At 35.7% G+C, this 22321-nt stretch overlaps 1 protein-coding gene across 1 annotated transcript in view; it reads right to left on the bottom strand.

The window, feature by feature from the left end:
• RANBP17 (RAN binding protein 17) overlaps positions 1-21879 on the bottom strand; it is a 161363-nt gene extending 139484 nt beyond the window's left edge. Inside the window, exons 1-12 of the mRNA XM_085299592.1 lie at positions 21850-21879; positions 21109-21255; positions 18862-18952; positions 17386-17552; positions 13834-13899; positions 13181-13285; positions 10187-10352; positions 8491-8564; positions 7900-8019; positions 7502-7648; positions 6191-6363; positions 2838-3031 (exon numbers count right to left, since the gene is read on the bottom strand). Of these exons, the coding sequence (XP_085155718.1) occupies positions 2838-3031; positions 6191-6363; positions 7502-7648; positions 7900-8019; positions 8491-8564; positions 10187-10352; positions 13181-13285; positions 13834-13899; positions 17386-17552; positions 18862-18952; positions 21109-21255; positions 21850-21879 (1480 nt within the window). The remainder of the gene's footprint in view (positions 1-2837; positions 3032-6190; positions 6364-7501; positions 7649-7899; positions 8020-8490; positions 8565-10186; positions 10353-13180; positions 13286-13833; positions 13900-17385; positions 17553-18861; positions 18953-21108; positions 21256-21849) is intronic.
• Between the last annotated feature and the right edge of the window lie 442 nt (positions 21880-22321).

Consider the following 22321-nt stretch of genomic DNA (forward strand, 5'->3'; position numbering starts at 1 on the left):
AACTACACACCAGAAGTAATTCTACTTCAGTTAGAGGTGTATAGCATAGTATATTCTATACATCCAAGCCCTGTAGCAAAGGAAAATCACATAAAAACCAAGTATATGACCAAATATACACTAAAAGATAGTGCAGAACATGGAGTAACATGCAGATGATTTCAACACAAGTACAGAAAAGCATTCTGGTTTATCTTAAACCTAAATCTTATATTAAAAATTTACCACAGAAATATGTAATATAATTCAAGATCAGTAGTAGAAAAGACTTAGTGGCAGGTAACAAGCACTGACTTACGACACAAGACTTATGAGGAAGATTTTAAAATATGGTTATCTGGAAAAAATATATATTTCTTTCTGTGAAACTTCAGTTCAACAAATCARCATTTTCTGACCAAAAGAATCCCAAATGATTCAGAGTCCTACATTCTTGAAAGCATGGCAGACATCTGCCTAAAACTGAATCACACAAATACATTTCTATATACTCTTTCCTCACTGTATTACTTCTAAGTAAACCCAGATCTCCCTCTTTCACTGTCCTACTGAAATTCCTGAGAACAACAGGGTTGTCTCTCCTCTCCCTGGCTGAGAAAAGCAAAGAGGTAATCTTCTCCTTAGTCTACAGAAAATACAGTGATTGCTTGGAAGCACTGCCTTGTCCCACTCACACTTTTCCACGGGGAATACACTACAACAGATGTCCTCATTTTTGATGCCCAGTTCCACAAGCATGACATAGAGATTGCACAAGGTTTTCTGAGGTAGAGGTGTGCTGGGAATTATGCAGCTGGGAATAATGAAATTATCCATTACATATGGAATTAAAAGATCCCTGCTCTCCCACTATAAAAATGAACTTCCAAATAAACACTCTGACAGTATCAGGATCTTCAAATATTGCGGCTGTACCAYTTCCAAATACCAGTAATCTGTAAAGACAGTACTAACTGTTAGCACCTTTGCTTATTTGTAACTAGGCCTGTGCTTCTTTACAAAAAGCACAAAACTTCCAAACAGAACCCCATCAGCCACTGCAATTACAGCACAACCAGCAGCAAATTTAAGACATCAAGAGATCAGCGCCATCTCTAGCAAAACACCGAGGAGCCAAAGTGTTTAAGAGGAAAGTCGCTGCTCAATTAAATTTAYAGGTTTAGCAGCTCCTAAAGAAGCTCTCTGAAGATGGTATCAAAAAGCAGCAGGAAACTAGTGTTCAAGCAGCACAGCCACCACTTTGATCAACACCTTATCAATAATCTTCTTTAAATTAATTWAAAAAACTATCTTCCTTTTTACAAATTGTAGTAGCTCAAATTTAAGAATATGGATCATTTTCTTATGATATCCCTCTTTTTTTAGCAAACTACTAATAAATAGCTATTACTTTTTCTCCTCTTTTATACCTTCACTATTTAAAATTTTCAGTGCGTTTGCTTTTGCAGTTACTTAGGCAGACTACATCTTTTCTTTTACAAAATAATTATTGCTGTAATAATCTGTAATTATGGTTTATAACAGCAATAATCCCAAAGAAATCAGTCATTACCGTAAATCACAAGTAATCATTAACTACTGTTAATGACCCATTTCTTGGGGATTATTGTTTTAGTAAACCATGACCACATCACAATYGATACAGAAAGCAAGACAGTATAATAAAATGAGATCTTAATATTATATTAACTTATTTTGTAACATTAAAAGCCATTAAACATCTAAACTTAAGTATGTACAACAAGGGGATATAACAGTAACTGTTCACCGTAAGCACAAATATTTTAGTTTGAGGAAGGGAAACACAGCATTTAAACCGCATCAAATATTTTCCAATGCATAAAGGAGTAACCCCCCCAGAGTGCTGACTCTGAAAGATTCCAACTGACTATCTCCCTTTGGCCTTCTGGATTGGAAAATGCAGCACAAATTTGGACTGCAGTTGGTGAAATTAAATCAGGTCATTCAGTGAAAGTTCTCCCAAAGAAAAGTTGATAGGTGTATGGGAGAAAGTGGAATAAATGAAAGACAAGCAGAAGGTCTTATATAAATTGATGATAAACCAGCTCCTGCATAAAGAAAATCAGCAAATTCAAATTGTCAACAAAGAATGACCAACTTTTAATGGCATGCAAAGAAACAGCTGTATTGTACAATAACCTGCCTCACCTTTTCAAAACAACACCATATATCCATGTAAAGAYGCAACAGCCGTAAGATAACTATATTAGGGAAAAGCCAGTAGTTATAGAGACAATTTAAGTTAGACACAGAGATGACTGAAACAAGCTTACAATAAAATATGTAAAAGCATTAATTATTTTTACATCTTAAACTACAGTTAAKAGTATTATGAAGTTTGGAAAACTAGGTAATTAATCTTAACAGAACTACATCAAGTAAAGGTTTTTAATGTTATTCATTGTGCAAGAGATAAACGCAAAAAAGAACAGAAGTTAAGCTCTTCATTTTCAAAAAAACGTTCAAGTTTCAGTGGGTTCCCAATCTGACACACTAAAAGGTTGATTTTAGAAATTAGCAGCTTTTACAGCTCCCACTCTCAAGTTGCATAATGTCAGAGCCTACATTCTAAAAACAGAACAAGATGTTAAAACACAGACAYCAACTGCCAATGTATATATTTAATACACAGACAACTGATGAAAGTGTGGTGCAAGGTGACTTGGAACACAAATTCCCAGTTCTGGGAGGGGGAAAAAAAAAGAAAAAAAAAGAAAAAACTATAAACTGCTGCTATAAGATGACCACTCCTTCACAAGAAAATACATGTTTATTGGCACATARAACATAGTCTAAAGATTAAATTAAATACTAACCTTCCTGGACTGTGATTTCTAATGGATTCCTAACAGATGAGCGTAACAGTTTTTGGTAGTTTTCTGCATTTTGGTCAAACAACTGTACAAGAAATGCACAGGTCTTTTCATATTCACACCTGCTAACTGTGCACAGTTGCTCCAGCTGTTGAAAAACTGTAGCGGTATCATCCAGTGGATCTTCCAAGCCATCTCTGGAATACAGATACACAGTAACCACTTAGCCACTATTCTCTGCAAGCTAATTCTCTGCTTTCCTTCTCAAATCTAGCACCACTATCACTGAACTGCTGAAATACTAAGGCCTTAGCAATTGGTGCATATAGCAGATAGACATAAGCTCTCATTTTATTTACATACACACACCCACACAAACACAAGAATATTCTATCTGCGCCTTCTTCTTAACATACAGTTTAAAATGCAAARAACTCCAAGACAAAGAGGAGATGAGATGGGCAGTACAAACACAGAAAAGTAAATTCTGAAGGTTTATATTTATTAGTACCTCCTTTCCTCTTTGAGATCCTCTGTGCATTTTCCTTAATAGGAGACCAACAAAGAGCACCTTTCTCAGAGGATGGGGAGAAAGAATGGCAAGGAATACTTAGCAGAAATGGACTTCGCATACTCGTCAAATTAAGCACAAGACCATGATAACAAACCTGACAAGCAAACTTCAGTAAAATTCCATGTAGCTACTTTATAAATCTTTATTACAGTACAGGATCTGCTGTAAACAAGCTCTGATCCTGCAGGATCCTATAGCAAAGAGGCTATTAGCTCTTGCCTTAAAGTATAATCATACTCATTACACAAATCCAATAGGAATGGCTTATTCATCAGAAGGTTACTCTGTCATTCTACAGGCAATGAACAATCTGTAGTCTTCAGAAAAGCTCCACAGGGTACAGGTAACAGCATGCTTTCTCTACATAAAGGAATGTAAGCATGACTTTGCAGGGTGAACATGGGGCTCAAGAGAGATTCAGAGCGAAACAGGCTATGAAAATAAAAATCTAAATCTGATCTTAAACAAGTACTGACTGAAATCTCAATACTTAGGTACTAATCTAMAGGTAGAAAAGGCCATCAATTCAGTGAACTCACTGACCTAAGACTACTTCACACAAAATTAGAAATGACTTCTTTCCAAAGAAAATGAATCTCCTTGACATTAGAAGGTTTAGTCACAGAAGGATGGCAATATCTTTTCTTTGATCTATAGCTGGCCAGGCTAATCATGACTGATCTAGAATTACTCACCAATTCCCTCTAAATAGAGATGGATTCATGTGCCCTATTGCTAGCCTCAAGACTTTGAAAGATATAAATCAGCTGACAATCCTAATATCCAAGATGATTTGAACCAGATCTGTTCTCAGGTATTCAGAAATCCCTGAAATAAAGGTGGGTCTTTTCTTTTGTAGAAAAGCCTTCTCTCACAGACCCTTCTGTAGAAGAATCCTTAGTTCCTCATTCACACTTATTCAAAAGAGCAAATAGCTACCCAACTCCCCCTAAAAGGGCAAAATTGACTTTTCTTCCATTGTTATTTCTTTGTCTGAAGGAGCAGCTGGATGCTTGCTGAATGAAGGGTGACATTATCAATCATACTTTTTTCTTTTCTTTTTTTTTTTTAAGGAAAACTGCCATTCCAGAAAACTGACCTTTTTTTGTAAAGGTACCAACTACACTTCTTATAGCAAATTGAGCAAGTCTTGTGAAATCTGCTTCCAGATATCCCACGTTTCCCAAGAATGGCCTGGATAGTTGATATTAAAGTCTGCATTTGATATTGCTGTCTACAGAAAACCTACAACAAAGGGTCTTCGTCACAAAAAAGAACATGACAATACCAAAGAGGCATACAAATCATTTAAAACTGAATCTCCAAGATGAGAACAGACTAATGCTGTCAGCATTATCAAGACTAAGTCTTAAGAAAGATACAGACTGGTAGAAGAGAAGATCAGTACTTTCCTTGTCTTTTCCTCATAGGTTATTTTCACAGAGTAGAATGCTTATTCTTCCATAGAACAAAGTAACAAGGACATCCAGAAGAATCTCTCATCAGTTTCAACCACAAATAAACTGGATTTTCCATGAAGATAGTGATGCTGATGAAGATGCCAGCACATTCTGATGGAGCTGGTTGTGCCAGATGGTGCCACCCAGAAGCTCAACCCCATTCAGTCTTCACGTCAGGAAGCTGATCTGGAGCGTACTATTCAGTACAGGAGAAAGCTGAGACAGCAAGGTGCACCCTGAGATTCCATTACAGAAAAGTAGAACAGAGAAGATAATTTAAAATGCCAGAAGAAGTGTTGGCTGGTTGAGAGAAGGCCCAAGAAAACTAACTGCACCTGCAATCAGCTGTTTGTCCTTCCCTATCATAGTTCTGAACACTGGCACTATTAATTCTTGTTCATGCGAGAACTACCAGATGAAGCTCATGCTTTGAACCATTAGGCAGTCAGGCTTCAATATACCTATCATGACATCCTAAGGCAAAAAAAGAACTATAGCAAACGGAGCTTAGTCACTAAGCAGTACAATGACAGGTTACATAATGTGCAGACAGGAGATTTTAGCTAAACAGAGACATGGACAATAATGATGAGGTTGGATGCACTCCCTCACACAAACAGAACAAATGACATCTCAGCAACAGAGAACKGAGCAGGGAAAGTGCATGTGCCCTTGTTATTTGGTCCTATAGTCTGACACTAGATCCCRCAAGCAGTAATTCATAAAGACCCTTTTAGAAAATTACATTCTCTCAGCACTCCAAATGCTTTTTTTATTATTTGTTATATTATACTGTGGACTTACAGAACATTTACTTAAAGTATCAAAAAGATTTGAGCTAAGGAGTTCCCAGTCAGCCAATTTCCATCTTGCCACTTCAGCTTGTTCTACTTCATCTCAGCCTTACTTAGGAGTAGGGCTCTTTTCTGCTTTCCTTCATTATTCTACCCCCTTGGGCCCAAGAGGGTGGCTCATCTAGCATATAGACAAACAGATCAGAACTGAAAAATATAGTTAWTCTAGATAGTCTTCAAGAAAAAGGAGTCTTTTTTTTTCAAAACATGAGGATGAGAGAGGAAAAAAGCAACTTGAATTTAAGCTTAATTTCTCTTTAGTAGCTCATTTTTAAACATAACACACAAGACTTGGGGCTGGATTCAATAAACAAAAGGAGTAAAATGATATCAGTCAATTAAGATAATCTAATGAAATTGCCACAGTAAGCAGAACCAGTATACTTAGATTTTAAATGTAATATGCCAGTAAATCAGAAAATTAAGGTTTCTTACATTACAGCTTTAAAGTTGTAATTAAAAGTTTACCTTATAACTACAGGCACAGATTCCAGTCTAGAAGTAATATAGGCTTTTGTTATCTCAGGTGCATAGGTATCTAAGAGGTGGGGTTCTGCTGTTTTCACAAAAGGTACAGATGCTACCATTCTTTGCCACAGAGTTAGCAAATAATGAACGCTATTTGGAGCAAACTCCCAGTGCTATAAGAAAACAAAACATATTTATGTTAAAGGATCCCAATGCAAAATTTTAGTTGTGAAACATGATGATTTATCTTAAGTAGTCCTATTCATTCAGAACAATTATAGAAGGAGCCAGTCAGGATTAAGATATACCAYGGAACACATTACAGGCTCGATCCATGGTCACTGAAACACGTAATTTGTAGGGACTCCCCCTTCCCATGTGGSAGCCACAATTTGAAAGTCAGAGTTAGGTCTAGACTCTTATACTGTGTCACATGGCGATATTTAAATGCTATAAAAGGGCCATTCAAAAATCCTAGAAGTTAGGGGGTACAGTCTACAGCAACCCAATAGGAATAGTAAAGCAGAGAAACATATCTCAACTCTCTCTTCTCTCCAAAGTTTATGGAGCTGCCACAGGGTACTCAGGAATTCAAAGGTCAGAATCCTTTCCTACAGGTTGGAACCTTGAACTGTTACTCTGAAGATGCCGAGGGAAATGATAAATAACAATTACACTATTACCTAAATTACACTATTAATTACACTTTTACTTAAACAGTTTGCATGTCCTCCTCTTGGAAGGACAGAAAASAAACCCAGTAAATTTTTAACTCTCTGAGAATCTTGATCCTGTGATAAGTATGTTTTTGATGCAGATGTGGGTCCTCAGCTTCTGGATCAGGCTCAAGTAGGAGCTCTGCATTCAGCCGCTCAGCATACAGACAACCGTACAGAATTCCAGGCATCTAGTCAGTTTAGGCACTTCAAAACTCACACAGGAGCATAGGTGTAGGTATTTTAGGGCTGGATAGAGAGTTTGTTTTTTCTGTGGGTTTTTTTGGAGGATGARGACTAAGGGTCCTTAAGGACTAAGGTACTTAATTCCCACCTATGTCCTATTTCTTCTTTAAATCTGCCAGAAACACAACTTTAAGAAGAATGGGAACCAGCTCTACAGAATTCATAAGTCTACATTACATCACTGACAAATTAAAATATTTTTAGGTAAACGCATGCCCGCATGCCTCACCACCTCCTCAAAAAAAAAAAAAAAATCCCAACACCAATAGAGAGAAGCAACTCCGAACCTCTCAGTTTATTTGTCTTTCAAGAGTTGAAAAAAATATAACACTTCTGTACGTGTTCTTACCTGTAAGCTAGTAATAGTAAAATTTGCTATAAGTCGGATAACTTCTGGGTAATCTTTCACCATTACCAGCTCTCCTAGCTGGTAGTTTGTCTTCAGTCGAGCCAAAAAACGACAGAATTCGTGGTAATTACCCGGATCAGACAAACCCTATTTCAAGAAGCAAATTTTCAAAAGTTAACAGCTCAATCTAATAGAAATTTTACAAGCACTACTGCTGGTCAGATGACAGTTTTATTTGCCTGGGTTTTTTGCTCTGTTTTTAATAGGAAATCAAAGTGATTTGATGGCTGGCTGGAAGTGGTTTTGACAGACTCAGTAAATTAACGAAGACTGTGATTGGAAAAACAGATCTACAGCTGCTTTTGCATTTTAAAGAAATATAATTAAAAAAAAGATACCTGTGGATTTTCAAGTATTTGTTTCACTCCTTTGATTAGATTACCAAGATATTTGGCACGTTCTGGATTGCTGAATAAAGATCTCCTTGTGGAAGCAAACTGAACTAAACAAGAAAGTGCCTAAAGAATAAAAAAAAATAAGATTAAAAAAATATTAACAAGCTGTCAGAACAATCATCTCCTACCTATTAGAGGAATCCAATCCACTGACAACTGTAGTACATTCAGCTGCTGAAGACTACTTTTGCTGCAATGTCTCTAGGATCACTGAATATAAATGTGTCTTAGTTTTAAAATTCCTTTTTACAATGGCTTATGACTTTATCAACAAGATTAGGTAGATGTTTTATATGCAGCTGAGTGATGCTGAATTTTGGGGAGATTCTGAATGCTTTCACATTCAGAAATGGAAACTGAAGCTGAAGTTCAAAGAAAAGACATGATGACTGGGCACTGAGCCAGGCGATTAATTATTGTAGGACTCATGCTCTGCTAACACACAGAATAAAACAGGGTATTTGGGACAAAGTACAGATGTAAAAAGTGTATTTTCTGAAATGATTTAAGTGTAAATTACTATGCTTCACTTACTAACTGAGACAGCATCGGTGGAAGAGAATGATACAAATCAAAAAACAGGTCCAAGGTCTCTGGCTCCAGGAAAACTAGGGAAAAAGATATGTTGATTTTATCACTCTCCATCAGCAATAATCAAGCATCCTCATAAACAGAATTTTCGTATTTTTAACAGAAAAATTAAGAATGAGTTCACTGTCATTAACAATAAACTACAGATAGATGTATTAATTAGCTTATTGCAAAACATTAAACAAAATACTGTTCTCTATCACATTTACTCTATCCTGTAGCTCACAGAGAAAACTTTCTTTGAACTGCAAAGCATGCAATACTTTGTCAGTTACCTGCAGAATGCCACTCTGTAATACAAGTACGTATACCCTACACCATTGCTTATGATCTGAGACATGCCTTAGCAYACTGCTGCAGTAACCTGAAGAAATCAGCTACCTAGCAAAGCCAAGTCTTTAGTTAAAAGATTCACAAACTACTCTGGAGTCTACAGGTTGATAAATAGAAAACAATACTTTAAAGATTGAGTTACCAGTTCACTGGGGAATCACATCAAGTATCATACTCTTTTGTGGGAAGGTTACAAAAAGGTAGAAAGTTTGCTGATAATTCATAATTAAATACCTCATAAATTATGTAGTATTTCACGGTGTTCCGTTTATATGCATTATTTTATGTGAAGACTTGTGTCCGGTGGTATACAGTAAAAGTTAATTTCCTTAGGTAGTCTCGGTGTTGAATGAAAAAAGGTAGACTCATCCAAGGACAAATTAAAGCATCTRAACTAAAATCTTGGGAAAGACTCTCCCCTCTACCTTCCTAGGCTGTCTTAGGAGACTGCTGTCACTTGGCCAAAGTCAGCCTTTCATAAACAATCCCCTGTTTGTGATATATTATTATTCTTCATCCCTCACACTGTGATTAAAGACACTGTACATGAGGTGAGGAGAACTGGAATTACGCATGGAAGTTGATGAAGAATAGAATTGTGGAAAATCAGGAGGAGTATCAAACACTGCAGACTGCCATATTGCATAAGCAAGCCAAATTTAAACCTTCCATTCTCAGGTACATGAGACAGTTTAGCTGTTTTAGTTGGAAGTAACAGACTTCAAAGAAGGCTAATTTATTCTGCCAAAAAGCAGGGTAAATTAGCCTAGAAGGAGCTCTATACTGCTGCAAAACCGCTTCCATTACCCACGGTAATTTTGTTTAAGCTATCCTAGACGTCTTTGTACTATACTGTCATCTGCACTGTAGATGTCCAGGAAATCAAATCTCTAGAGACAACCCTTCTGATGCCTTCATTAACAAGCTCGCATAGTAGAGCAARCCAGTGCACTAAAAAAGTTCACGCATCAGAAAGAAAAGAGAAAACAGACATGCTACAGATGTTGTACCTCTTCAAGGTGTTCATGTCAGCAATGAGAATAGTGTTCAGCATCTAATTAGAACAATCTGAATTACTGTGAACGYCTATGTTTACAGATTACATCAATTATTGCTGTCTGCAAGACCAATAGGAAAAGCATAAGATAAATAGCCAGAGGAGGTTTCCCAATAACAACTCACCAGCAAAAAGCATTATTCCATATAAAAAATAATTTTATATTTGCAACTACTGTGACAAAGCAGGTTACAAAATCCACTAGATGTTGAATACTTCAAACTACTAACAGTTGTGATCCTTTCTTACTTGTTCTCCAGTTTGTTGGAATCTGCACAGTGCATAGATCATCTGCAGATTCATCAGCTGAATTTCCAATGAAATCAAAATTAAGACAGTTTAGTACAAGCTTCAAAAGATGCATTGCCAGACTTTGTTGCCGTTGGTCCTGAAGATTTAAAGATTTTGCCAAGAGCTAAGGAGGAAAAAACACTTTGTTAGGTCACCTGTACAAAATATGCTTTACAAGCAATTTTGAAAAGGAAAATGTTTGTATATAAAACTACAGCATTCACAGCAACAGTGAGYGAGTACTAAGAAAAATACACACTCTTCAACTATAAAAAGTATAGGCTTCTTTAAAGGCAAGAGAAAAAAAATTATTATCATCACCTATGAGACATCTGCCATATCAAGCTAAAGCTCCCAGTCTTAAAAACAATTTTGAAAAAGGCTGGTGAATTTAGTCCTTTGCATAAAATACAGGTAAAAAATGAGCATGTCATTGATGCAGCCTGTTAAAGTTGTGTTAAAGTTAAAAGAACACTTCAAAAATTGAACTGTAAGATTTCATATTTTTCTCTTTCACTTACTCCAGGCCAGTGTGGAGTACCCTAGTATACCATTTACAAGCCTGGACAATCCTAGGTATGAGTTCACTTTACACACCCAAAGAAAGTTGCTTTGGTACATCCATAAAACACTGGCATAAGAAACAATGAAATCAACAGTCTGTAATCTGAATGTAGCTATTTACATCATCTGTATAAATACAGCTGTTAGTGTCCCTATTGCATTATAACCCCTGCAGAGTCAGAATAAAAAGTTACTTTGCGAGCAAAGCAAGTAGTTGGATATTGGAAGTCAAGCCTCAACGTACTGTAAGAATGTATTTTTGTAGGGCCCCTTCTATAATTAAAACAATTTAAATAACACTTCATGATAAAGAAAGCTGCTACCTCAAATTACATAACTTCCGAAGATTACAAATATAGCATAAATGCACTGAAAGCAGATCTCAATTTTATTAGTCACTGATGCCGTTCTTGAACATTAARAAAGAAAATTGACACCATTTTGACKAGAAAAACAATCTTTTTACCTAGTGCATCTCCTTACTTAGATTCAAAATCACATGTCAAGTTTATCAACAAAAAGGTTTTTTAGTTTAGGTGATAAGAATGAAAATCAACAGTGTGTCATTAGAGGACTCATTAATTTGATTATAACTGTTGTACTGTGTTAGAATGGACCTTAAACTACAAACTCAGCTACGAAACCTACATCTGATTTTTATTTCTTGGACAAATATAACCTGTTTTTCTACCAATCTTTTGGGTAACTCTTATACTCCTGTATGTAATAGGCAGGTAGTATTACACTGTTAGGCCAGTGTATATTCGGTGTACTATAGAGGCTGATAAATATTAGAACAGCTTTCTATATTCAAGCTGGCATTATAAAGGTGCTATTTACATTCTTTATACATTTCTGTCTGGAAATGTGTATAATGTCATTCAGACAAACCTATCAACATATGAGACACTTAAAATAAAAACCAAAAACAACAAAAACAACAAAAAACCCTTTAGATTGCCTGAGCTTGAGAAAAGCTAGCAAGTGGTTGCCACAGGATACAGGTTCTCATAAATACATCCTATTGTTTTCATGCATAGTGGATTTTACTTCATTGAAGAAAACCTCACATTCTTCCAAAAAATATCTCATTCTTTTTGAAATGATATAGCTTAATATGCAACTGATATGCAATGATATGCATCTAATGATCTATGGATCTATTGTATAGGTCCATTAATATGCAACTCGAACACTGATTTTAAACATTCCATGTAAATCAGCAGAGCATTCTTTCTTTAGAAGTGAGTGTACAGATATYATTTAACTGCTGCATATAAAGAAATTACTGTCTGTCACCTGAGCACTGTTAGCTCACCGTTGCAGGTGTAATATGCTAGCTAGTTTAAAAACATACTAATGAAAGACAGTTCAGCTAACACAATTTATCATGTTTTTACAGCAGTACCTTAATTATGTGTCTGAATCTTGATAATTGTATCTTTTGCTAAAAAGTAATTGTTCGCATTATCTAGTGACCTGCTGTGATGGTATCCCGTGTTTAAATGCTTAGCTTACACTCTTGTGGCCAAGTTTCAGCATCTAATTGATTTGATTTTCAGGAAAAAAAAGATAAAATAAAATAACACTCTCAAAGGAGTGAAAGAGTCAAAATCAGGATACTTTTGTAAAATAAGCTGCTCTCAAAAGCAGAGTTGCTTGAGCCTAAGGAAAGAGTTGCTCAAGCTTAAGAGAAATAAAATGATACATCACAGTGCCACTTCCATTATATGGGCACAGAATCAGAATCAGCGCACCATCAGCACAGAATGCAAAATGCAAATTCCAGTTTTGAKCTCATCTCAAACTACCTGTCCTGATAGACTTAGCTTACAGCATGCTGTTCTTCGACCCTCCTGTCAAGGCTCTGGAGAGGATGGAGCCTGAATTACCCCAAAGTGTTACAGAGAGGATAAGAGAACTTGCAAAGGAGGGGGAAAAAATAAAATAAATAAAAAAAAAAACTTGGCCAGAATTTCCTGCACTGCCATACTACAAGGTACAGAATTTTTCTTTCTCCTTGGTCTCTCCTAGTTGAATAATTGCTTTAAAAGATTGAGATGGTATGCCTAGMAAAACTGAGATAAAAATTAAATTGAGAAAAAAGACTGAAAAGGAAGACAAGCTCAGAATTTAGACTGTCCATCCCTGAAGGCCAGGTATGAAAAGAGAGCAGGAGGAGACATGGAGGAAAAGACAGAGAGTGAGCAAAGATAGAAGGACGGAGGGGAGGAGATTGAAATAAAAGATTCTGAATATTTTTTGGTCACTTGAACTTAACCATGTAATCCATTTAAGAACAGAATTCACTGACTAAGAAAATACTAGGGATTCAAAACAGAAAAATCATGATGTTAACAACTTCRGTGCAATAACAAAGAGTCTCACCTCTTTTAAAAGAGAGCACGCAAGCATCAGTATGTCCTTTAAAGAGGTGTCACGGAATGAGGTAGCTATTTTGCGATGTTTTGCTGAAGGTCTTGAATAATCAACCTAAGAAAAGTTAGGACAAAATAAACAGTGATCTCTTCTTTGCTAAAACTAGATGATAGATCTATCCGGTAGGTTCATTATTAGACACTACAAACAAAAATTACAGTCCARCACTAAATATAGATCTTGACAGCTTCCTGACATGCTTCCTTTCTTCCTCATGAATGTTACCTCTCTTTCTGGATGGAAAGGTCTGAGGGACTTGCTCAAGTCAAGATACAGGCAAAAGAAAATCATAAGCAGAAATACAACTGAAAGAGTCGATCGTTTGTTTTTCTTTACTACCTCTAATGACTGTGTTGAAAAATACCTCCCATTTCAGCAGATATGGTACTTATCTGGTATGGGTACAGACCCTGCACTCGGAATTTCTGGTTTCCTTATATCTTAGGGGTGGGTGGGTTGGGGGGTTATCACTGCTTTATGTCTATCTAATGCTTCTCCTATCATTTTTATGAAAGGTGGAAGCATTCAACACACTGATTTACTGGCAACACAAACATCTCTTAAGGGCGGGGGGGAGGAAAAAGGCAAACAAGTATGCTTACTAGATTCATTTCCTGAGTCAGTTCTGAGAGAATCATTACTCCTATTATATAGTGGTCCACAGTACCCTACAGAAGAAAACAGACATGATTGCTAAAACATCACAGCTTGTATTTAATATTTTGCAACATTTCCAGAATCAAGATTTTTTATGTTGAGATTTCCTAAGCTGTTTAGAAGACTTTCATGCCCATTTCTATCAACATCAATAGAACTAGACCTTCGAGTTCCCCGACTAGCTTAGAAAAAACCCTCATAATATATCTTAGAAATTGTATGATAATAATAATAATAAAAAAAATCTATCTAAAAATAGATTTTAAGCAACCACAATCAGAAATTTTCTAGTACATGTTTCTCAAAGATTTGTTCAGTCTTCTAGCACTGATATGATAAGCTGCATGAAATTCAAACCCTCTAAAAAATTAAGCCATGCATGGACGATGGCTTAATTTACAGGGCATACGCCAAAAAAAGGAAAAAAAAGAAAAAAAAAAAGAAAAAAAAAATATCTGTTGAAACCCTGATTCTTTTCTCTTCACAGTAATGTATGTTGCATTGGTTTGAATTAAACGATACATCCSATCTCTAAGAACTTGTGTCTAAGCAGTGAAGTAGTAGGTGTCAAATATTTACATCAGAGGGTGTGATCTGATTGACAGCGGTAAAGTTCCTTGGACTATTTTGAAACTCAGACACAAGTTRCTAGTATTATTAAAAGCAATAGTTTTGGCAAGCTTTTATTTATTTTATTTTTTAAGAARAAGGAGTGATTATTTGGGATTTTATTAATAAAATAAGCTGTTTTCACTGAGCTACTACAAAGCATTTATAAAAATATTAAATGTGCTTTATTAAAAACAACTAAAATCAACTGCAGTTAGGCCTTGCAAGAGAGCCAAGTGGAGCAGCTCTGTGCCTGCTTTCATAACCACACTGCAGTCTCAGCTCCCTTGATGTCCAAAACACAATGCAAATCTCCCCAGAATGTTACCCTTGTCTAATTTTTCCTGACATTTATCACGAACTCGCTCATTATTCTGACAACTCCAAAGATTCACCTGAAGTTCAGCTAATGAAGAATTTGGCTGTGTATTCAAGGGGCCTGACTTTTCACTGTCAGCTATTCCGTACTATCACCTCTACCAATGCAAACTGAAAGTAAAAAATTCTAAATACCCTCAGACAGTTTGTGTTGTTGCCTTTTTTTTCTCTATTCAGTAAGATTAAATATCTTGAACCGTAATTTAAACATTCAAGTTTCTCTTACATTTCACTCTTAAAATAGTCTATGAACATTCCTTAGGTCCCCTAAAATCTCCTGCAAAACTGGAAACTGTAACCTCTTTTTCACAGAGGTGGAAAGTTGGATGGTGACTTATAAAGGAATTTGGAACAGAATTACAGTCCTAGCTGCTAATCCTTTCTTYTACACTAAATTACACTTAATTCAAACTGGATGAAGTTCAGTTCAGAATACTAATGTACACATACTTGAAACCACCATTTGCTAATTATTAACATATATTACTATTGTTTAGGGATTTTTTTTCAATTTTTGCATAAAATTTAATTCAGTAGTAGATATATGGCTTAATTTTCTTTTCTACAGGAATTCTTAATTTAACTAAAGAAATCTCTTAAGAAGTTAAATTTTGTATTTAAATCTCCATTTTTAATGAACTACACTGAAGAGTCACACTGCAGTCATTTTAATAATAAATGCAAAATCCAATTACAGTACATTCATAAAAATAACTGCAAAACAATGGAGTAGTATACTTGAGTTTGTTTTTAATAAACAAGATATTGCAGTCTATCTTTTATTAGACATTCCCAATGTAACTCAAAAAGTACATTAACTTGAACAATATCAGAAATAAAATCAGGCTGAAAAACAAATGAAACAGAAGTGAAACTCAAATGAAGAAGTATAACAGAAACAATATTTTCTTGCTGAATTGCTAGGACCACCAACACATACCAGATCATTTTGGAAGTAAATTTTCAAATAACTTAAATTTTTAATTCTCATTTTTCAAAGTATTAGGGTTTGTGTTCACTTTCTAATCAGATTTCTAAGCTAACCCCCATAAAACTCTTTAAGAACACTTTATATGAAGTGTGAGTGTCCTTATTTCAATTAACCTTAAGTAACTTCAAATAATAAGCCATGACATCCAATCCCTTTCTCTGAAGTTATTTCACAGAAGATGCTGTATATTCTACTTCTTYAACCACCGCGTCTGACAGTACTCACTCTAGATTTGACTTGTAAAATTTGCACAGTAAACAGCCCACAGTGAATGACTGCACTCTGATATTAGGAGAAATTCTTTCTGTTTTTTGAATACTACACACAGCAAAGATCACCTGCTCTCTAATCTGCAACTTGTCTTTACTACAGCAATGAATGCAGTGGGAGAACAGGAAATAATGTCAAAGGAAATGCAAAACAAGGACATGCCTGCCCCATTCATTTACTGGAGAGGGAAGATTACTGATCTTTCATCCCACATTTCCCCATATCTCTATTTAGAATGGACAAYTTTTGTGAAAAGTTAGATTTAAATCCCTATGCTAAAATAAGTAAGGTTACAAAAACACTCTTAAAGGATTATCTCTCTCTCCATATTGTAYACTGTAATCCTAGAAGAGAGGGAATGTCTTTTTCTTTCACCCCTCTTTTCTTCACATAATTATACCTGTATGGAGAGAGAACAGGCATATGCAGGGATTTAAGTACATATGCACACAAATACGAATTATCAATTTCTCATGGAGAGAAAAAGAAATGTGGGAAACCACATAATAGATACATACAGTGGCTGGCAGTTCTGTGTACCACAGCTCTGGAGTTACACAAGCTTTTCTCAGTAACTTCAGAAACAGTGGTACCTCCAGGGATTTCTGCTAAACACAGATGTGCAGATGCAGTCTGACTGCAGAAAAGTAGTAATACAAAATCATAATAACAAACACTCCAACAAATAGTTAAAAAAGCATTTTTTGATCAACCCTCCATGACAAACATTTGAAAAAAATCATGTGAAATGGTTCTGAAAGTGAATAGTTTGGGACAATTTTAGCAGTCATTATTACAAGAATCACAATCACATTAACACTTTAAAACATTTGAGAGTCTTATTCTTCAGAGGATACAGTACCAGCGTTCCTATTCATTTGACAGGAGCTAACACTGTATCAGAAATGTATCYCCATATCAGTTGAAAAAAAATGAAAATATTTAATAGAATGCCATGACAATATTTAGAGCCATGCTGCGGGAAAAAAAAATATTTTGGAAAAAGGAAACAAGCATAAAAAAATGACAGCATTATGAATACTGTGTGGCCCCACATACACACATGCATCAAAACTACCCTGGTTCTTCACTGTAGGGTAATCTTCTGTTTTAGACAATGCTCTTCATATTTTTTTCTGCTCAAGCGTAAAATAACTGTTTAAGTAAGTCCCAAAATATGCCGATGATTGATTAAAAATGAAGGGATCAGAATACAAAAAAATTGCTGAAGTGAATGATTGTTTCCTACCTGCAAAAACTTTTTTACATCAGCAATAATGTCTCTGAAGATGAGCTGGTCTTTTAGTACTTCAAACCATCCTAGTTTTGTAATTTTAGCAATGACTTGAACAAGAGCTTGGATGACAAAAGGAGCTAGTTTGGGTTGAGAAGCTACGTAGTTCAGAATGTAATTCCCTGTAAAGAAACATTTTTAAATCAACAAGTCCTCTGTAAAAAAGGTGCTTAAACAATCCTAATAGAAACCTAAGGCATGAAATTTTTAAAAGCTTGGTTTCTTATGTATAGTACAACTGTAAATTACATGAAAATACTAAAAACATCTGAATGTTTAGTAACACAGTGCCCATTACCTACATAATCCTCATTCTAGGATACATACGACAATAGTTTATGAATTATCCCATAGTTATTCCATACTCTGTAACTGTCCTACATACTGGGCACTGATTATTTCATTATGTAAGAGCAGCTCTAACAGCCAGCTTGAGATGCACTGAAGTTTTCTCAGACAAGAGTCTCTACTCACTGTTCTCAATTTAATCTACACCATTCCCTAGGGTAATACATATGGAAATTGTTTTCATAGTTACAGAATCATGGAATGGTACGGTTGGAAGGGACCTCTGGAGATCATCTAGTCCAACCCTCAACATAGCCCCATATGGGGATTGAACCACAATCTTGGCATTAGCAGCACCATGCTCTAACCAACTGAGCTAATCAAACTAGTGGGAAGTTTCCCTCTGCCAGTAGATGTTAAAATGTATACAATCAAATTTGATTTAAAAGAACATTGAAATTTGTTATCAGAAGTGGATTCCTGGCCCTGCATTTTTGAGTACTATGATCCACAGAACTGATACAATATTGCAGATTTTTCTAAAAATCCAAATCAAATCCTGTATTCCTCATGCAAAGCCTTTCAGTATTCAACACCTAATACATGCTTGCTTAGTCTTTTAGGATATGGCAATGACACTAGTGTAGACCCTTAAAATTAAAGAAATTTTGGCAAGATCTTAATCCTGCAAGTACATATGTCCTGAAACACCCTTCACAAATGGTAAGGGCTAACTATGTGGAAAAATATTGTTACRGAAGAATAGAAGCAACTGGCAAGTATACTAGCAGTACCTGCAAATTTCACCCTTTCTATCTCAAAACATGAAAAGAACTTAACACTGTGCAATCCCAGCAAGATTTCTTTTTTTTTTTTTCAGTTAGAAAGTGCAGTTATGTAGTCATTTTAATTTGGAAACTATGACATGTTATTTGGAAGCTGACTGCAGACAACTGATGACAGATCTCACAATCACCTTTATGTTCACTCTTTCGCAATGACTACCTTAGGAATAACAGGTAAATGGATGAAACTAGAGAAAAAACARACTATCCACTGAATGGTTACTGTGGCAACACACAGTAATATACAGCTTTAGATCCACCTAATATAATAAAATTTTAACCACAAACATTTACTTACGGATGTCAATCCTTTGTTCGATCGGTAACGGAGATGCCCTGCTTATAAGTTTGGACAGGCATGTTGCTGCTAGAAGCTGAGCATAGGATGTCTACAAAAATATATCATAAGATATTGTTGAAAAACAGGCTAATTAAAAGCAGAGACAATTAAGTSAGCTTAGGGGTTATGAAGGGTCATTTATGAAAAATTTATAAAGATACTACTAAAATACATCTTTTATTTCATTATATATAAACATTAAATTATAAAACCCTAATAAAACAATATCAGAAGTAGAGACCTTAAAAAAAAAATCCTTTTGACTGAAACCATTTATCTAAGCCACTTATTACTCRGTGAAGTTCAGTAGGTTTGAAATCTCTGCTTTCAAATCACTTGAGCTGACTATAGATGTGGCTAATAGTTCAAAATATCAGACAACGCTCTATAAAATGGTAATTATTGTTGAAGCAATTTTAAATGATACAAACTTTTATATAAAGCCCATGTAATATTTTTTAACATTCAGAAATTGCTCAGTAGTGTAAATAAAATAGGTTAGATTTAAAGTATTTATTTATATTTCTTTAACTATCTTCCAACTCCAACACATTTACTTTAAAATCTTCACAAATTCACTTCTACAGTACAAGAAGGAAACACATTACTTATATACGTACAGAACAGAACTTCAATCTTAACTCATTAGTAAGCTTCCACAGAAATGCACTCTGCATCCTAACAAACCACCTGTTCTGCAAAGTTTTTGAAGAGGCACGACCATAAGTAGAGAAGTTCTACTATTTCACAGAAGTCACTTACTTGTTGAGCATCAGATAATCAGTCACAACTTGATTTCAAATATACCACCAAAGAAAATTTCCTAGATATTTAATTTTTAACTTAAACGTAATAACTCATTTCCCTATGCAATTCCCTAAAGACAAGTCTGTGCTTATGTTTTCTGTGATCTCGGAGGGTGTTTATTTCACTTGCTGCTACACTGGGAAATCTAGCAAGGGTAACACAGCTACTATGCATTGACAACTGATAAGAACAATGCCATGACGTCCCTTCTGACTTGAATCAATATACCCCAAACTCATATATATTCATGGCAAAAATAGAAATAAATCAATTTATTTCCAAAAATAAAAACTTCTYGAACATCTTTTACTCCAGGATCTTGAAGAACTTCAAGAACTGCTGATCTCCAGCATCCAGATCAGGAATCCAGATCGGGAATAGCACAGCTATGCTATGCAGCAGTGCTTGCTTCAAAAGGAATCAGACCACGACGTGGCAGCACATCCACACACGGCAGCTGGATCGCACTCCAGATTCCCACAACCCRGACACGGCTTTCATGTTCTTATCCCACTACCCAGCTCATGAGACCATCAGTCAAACAACCAAACCCAAGCTCAATTACTGACCTAAACTGCATGCCCCAGAAATACAGTTTTTCTTGTATGCTTACGAATTTCAAGATCAGGCACAATACACTCTAACGACCTCAAATATTTAATTACTTTCTTATAATGGATTTTGTAGAGAAAACAGTTTTTGTGAAAACTAAATTATGTCATATAAGTGGTAGCTGAATGAAGTACTGAAGCATGTGTTAGACTAACAGCTTTGACAGGGTCTTCCAAAATATCACCATTATCTCCAAAACAAGCGGAGCATTTAATGCTTTCTCCGAATGATTTAAAAACATAGTAAGAATTACACTCGGCTCAGCTTGGACTAGCACATCAGAATTAACTGCCCTATGACTTTATCAAAAGATAACCACAAAAATAAACACTTGAAAATAAAATGAATAGTAAGAAGTTAGTTTCAATTGCTTATCTGTTGGCTGTTAAAAGACTTTCTTTAATACAAATTTTCTCATTGCAGTTGACAGCTGGAAACATACCAAGGTGCTGTTCAAGCACTAGGTTATACCACAGTGTTCCAACACTGCTCTACAGATGACACAGTTCTTGATTACTACTTTTTGAAAGCACTAAAGCTAAAAGCTAAGACACTTTCCCTTTTTGTCCTCTTCACCTCTAATGCAAAGTATTGTCAATCATACAAAAACCACCTCCAAATGTCAAATTTGCTAGAATTGCTTATGAAAGACACTATGTACTAAAAAARGGGAAAAGCATTTTGACCCTATTGTACTGACATAACGATGGCCCATGACCTGGCAAGCTCTGTGGGCTTCCACCAGCACGATTATGTTTATGGATAATACATCTTTCAGATACTTACCGTTCCTTGTTCTAATAAAAGTTGGCATTGGCTAAGACATTCTGGGCTATCAATAAGCTCCAAGAGTACCTTCTCAGCCTGTATGCGCTGTGCTAGATCAGTTCCTTCATAGAGGTGGTTACACAGTACTTCTAGTTCCGCCAGACTCTGTTAGGAAAGAACACAACTGAAATTTCCACAGAGATCTTCCAACTACAGAAGGTTCTTTTAACTGTTTATAAGTCTAGCTACTATAGGTCTATAAGTCAGTTATATGAAATGTTACCTATACTAAGCTTTACAGTTGAGTCACAGCAGCACTTTTTCCCTGCACCRTATTTCACACTGCAGTAATTCAGTTAGGAATTTATAAATACCTCATAAAGTCATGTAAAATGTATGTGCAAGAGACAGTTTCCTGAAAACCAAAGCAGAAGCCTTTGGCATAAAACCATTACTGCAGTACACAGAGTTAAGTGGCATATACAACATATACTATTTTAATTACAAAAAATAGGAGGCTTTCTGTGGTGAAAGTCAAAATTACTCTAAAAATTAATCTGTTGTATCTAATTCTCTCAGCTACCAAAGCACTTTTCAGTATGGCTCAATCCATCCATTATGTGGAGTCTTCAAATCAGCAGTTCATACCTTTTCCAAAGAGCAAGAAAGGGAAAAAAAGTCTGAAAATAGTCAGCAGTTTGAGTTAAGCTATTTTGGAAACCTGTGACAAACTGCACTCTAAAAACTTCAAGTACTCACCAAACTACTACAGTTTGTAAAAATTAGCATTGTTTCTATCTGTTGATGTAAATATCAGCGAAAGACTGGAACCCAAAATTCAGAATCAACAATTGCAACAGAAGAGCTAAAACTCTTCTCACTTACAAAAGGTTGAAAAAATTCTCTTTGGTAAAGGAATAGCAGGAAAAAAAAACACTCTCTCCTTCATCAAGCACATGCTCTGCACCTACCAGAGAGCGCCTCACGGGAGAGATGAGCCCTTTGAGCACTGTTCAGAACAGCTACGCAAACAGGAATCTTAGCACAGCTTTCCAAAGCCTGTGCACCTCATCAAGAACTGGCCTTTTTATYAGAAGGTATCCAGTAAACATTTTGTGGCTCGAGTGTGGCCCAGAAGGAAGTGGGAAGGAGAAACCAAACAAGCTTGAAACAGTATTTGACAGGCTTCATTTAAAAGTTTGAATCCAAATCCTCCTCACTCATCCCTCCA

The sequence above is a fragment of the Rhea americana genome, unplaced genomic scaffold (assembly GCF_003343005.1).
Source record: "Rhea americana isolate MKP2758 unplaced genomic scaffold, rheAme1 scaffold_150, whole genome shotgun sequence".
Classification (NCBI taxonomy): Eukaryota; Metazoa; Chordata; class Aves; order Rheiformes; family Rheidae; genus Rhea; species Rhea americana.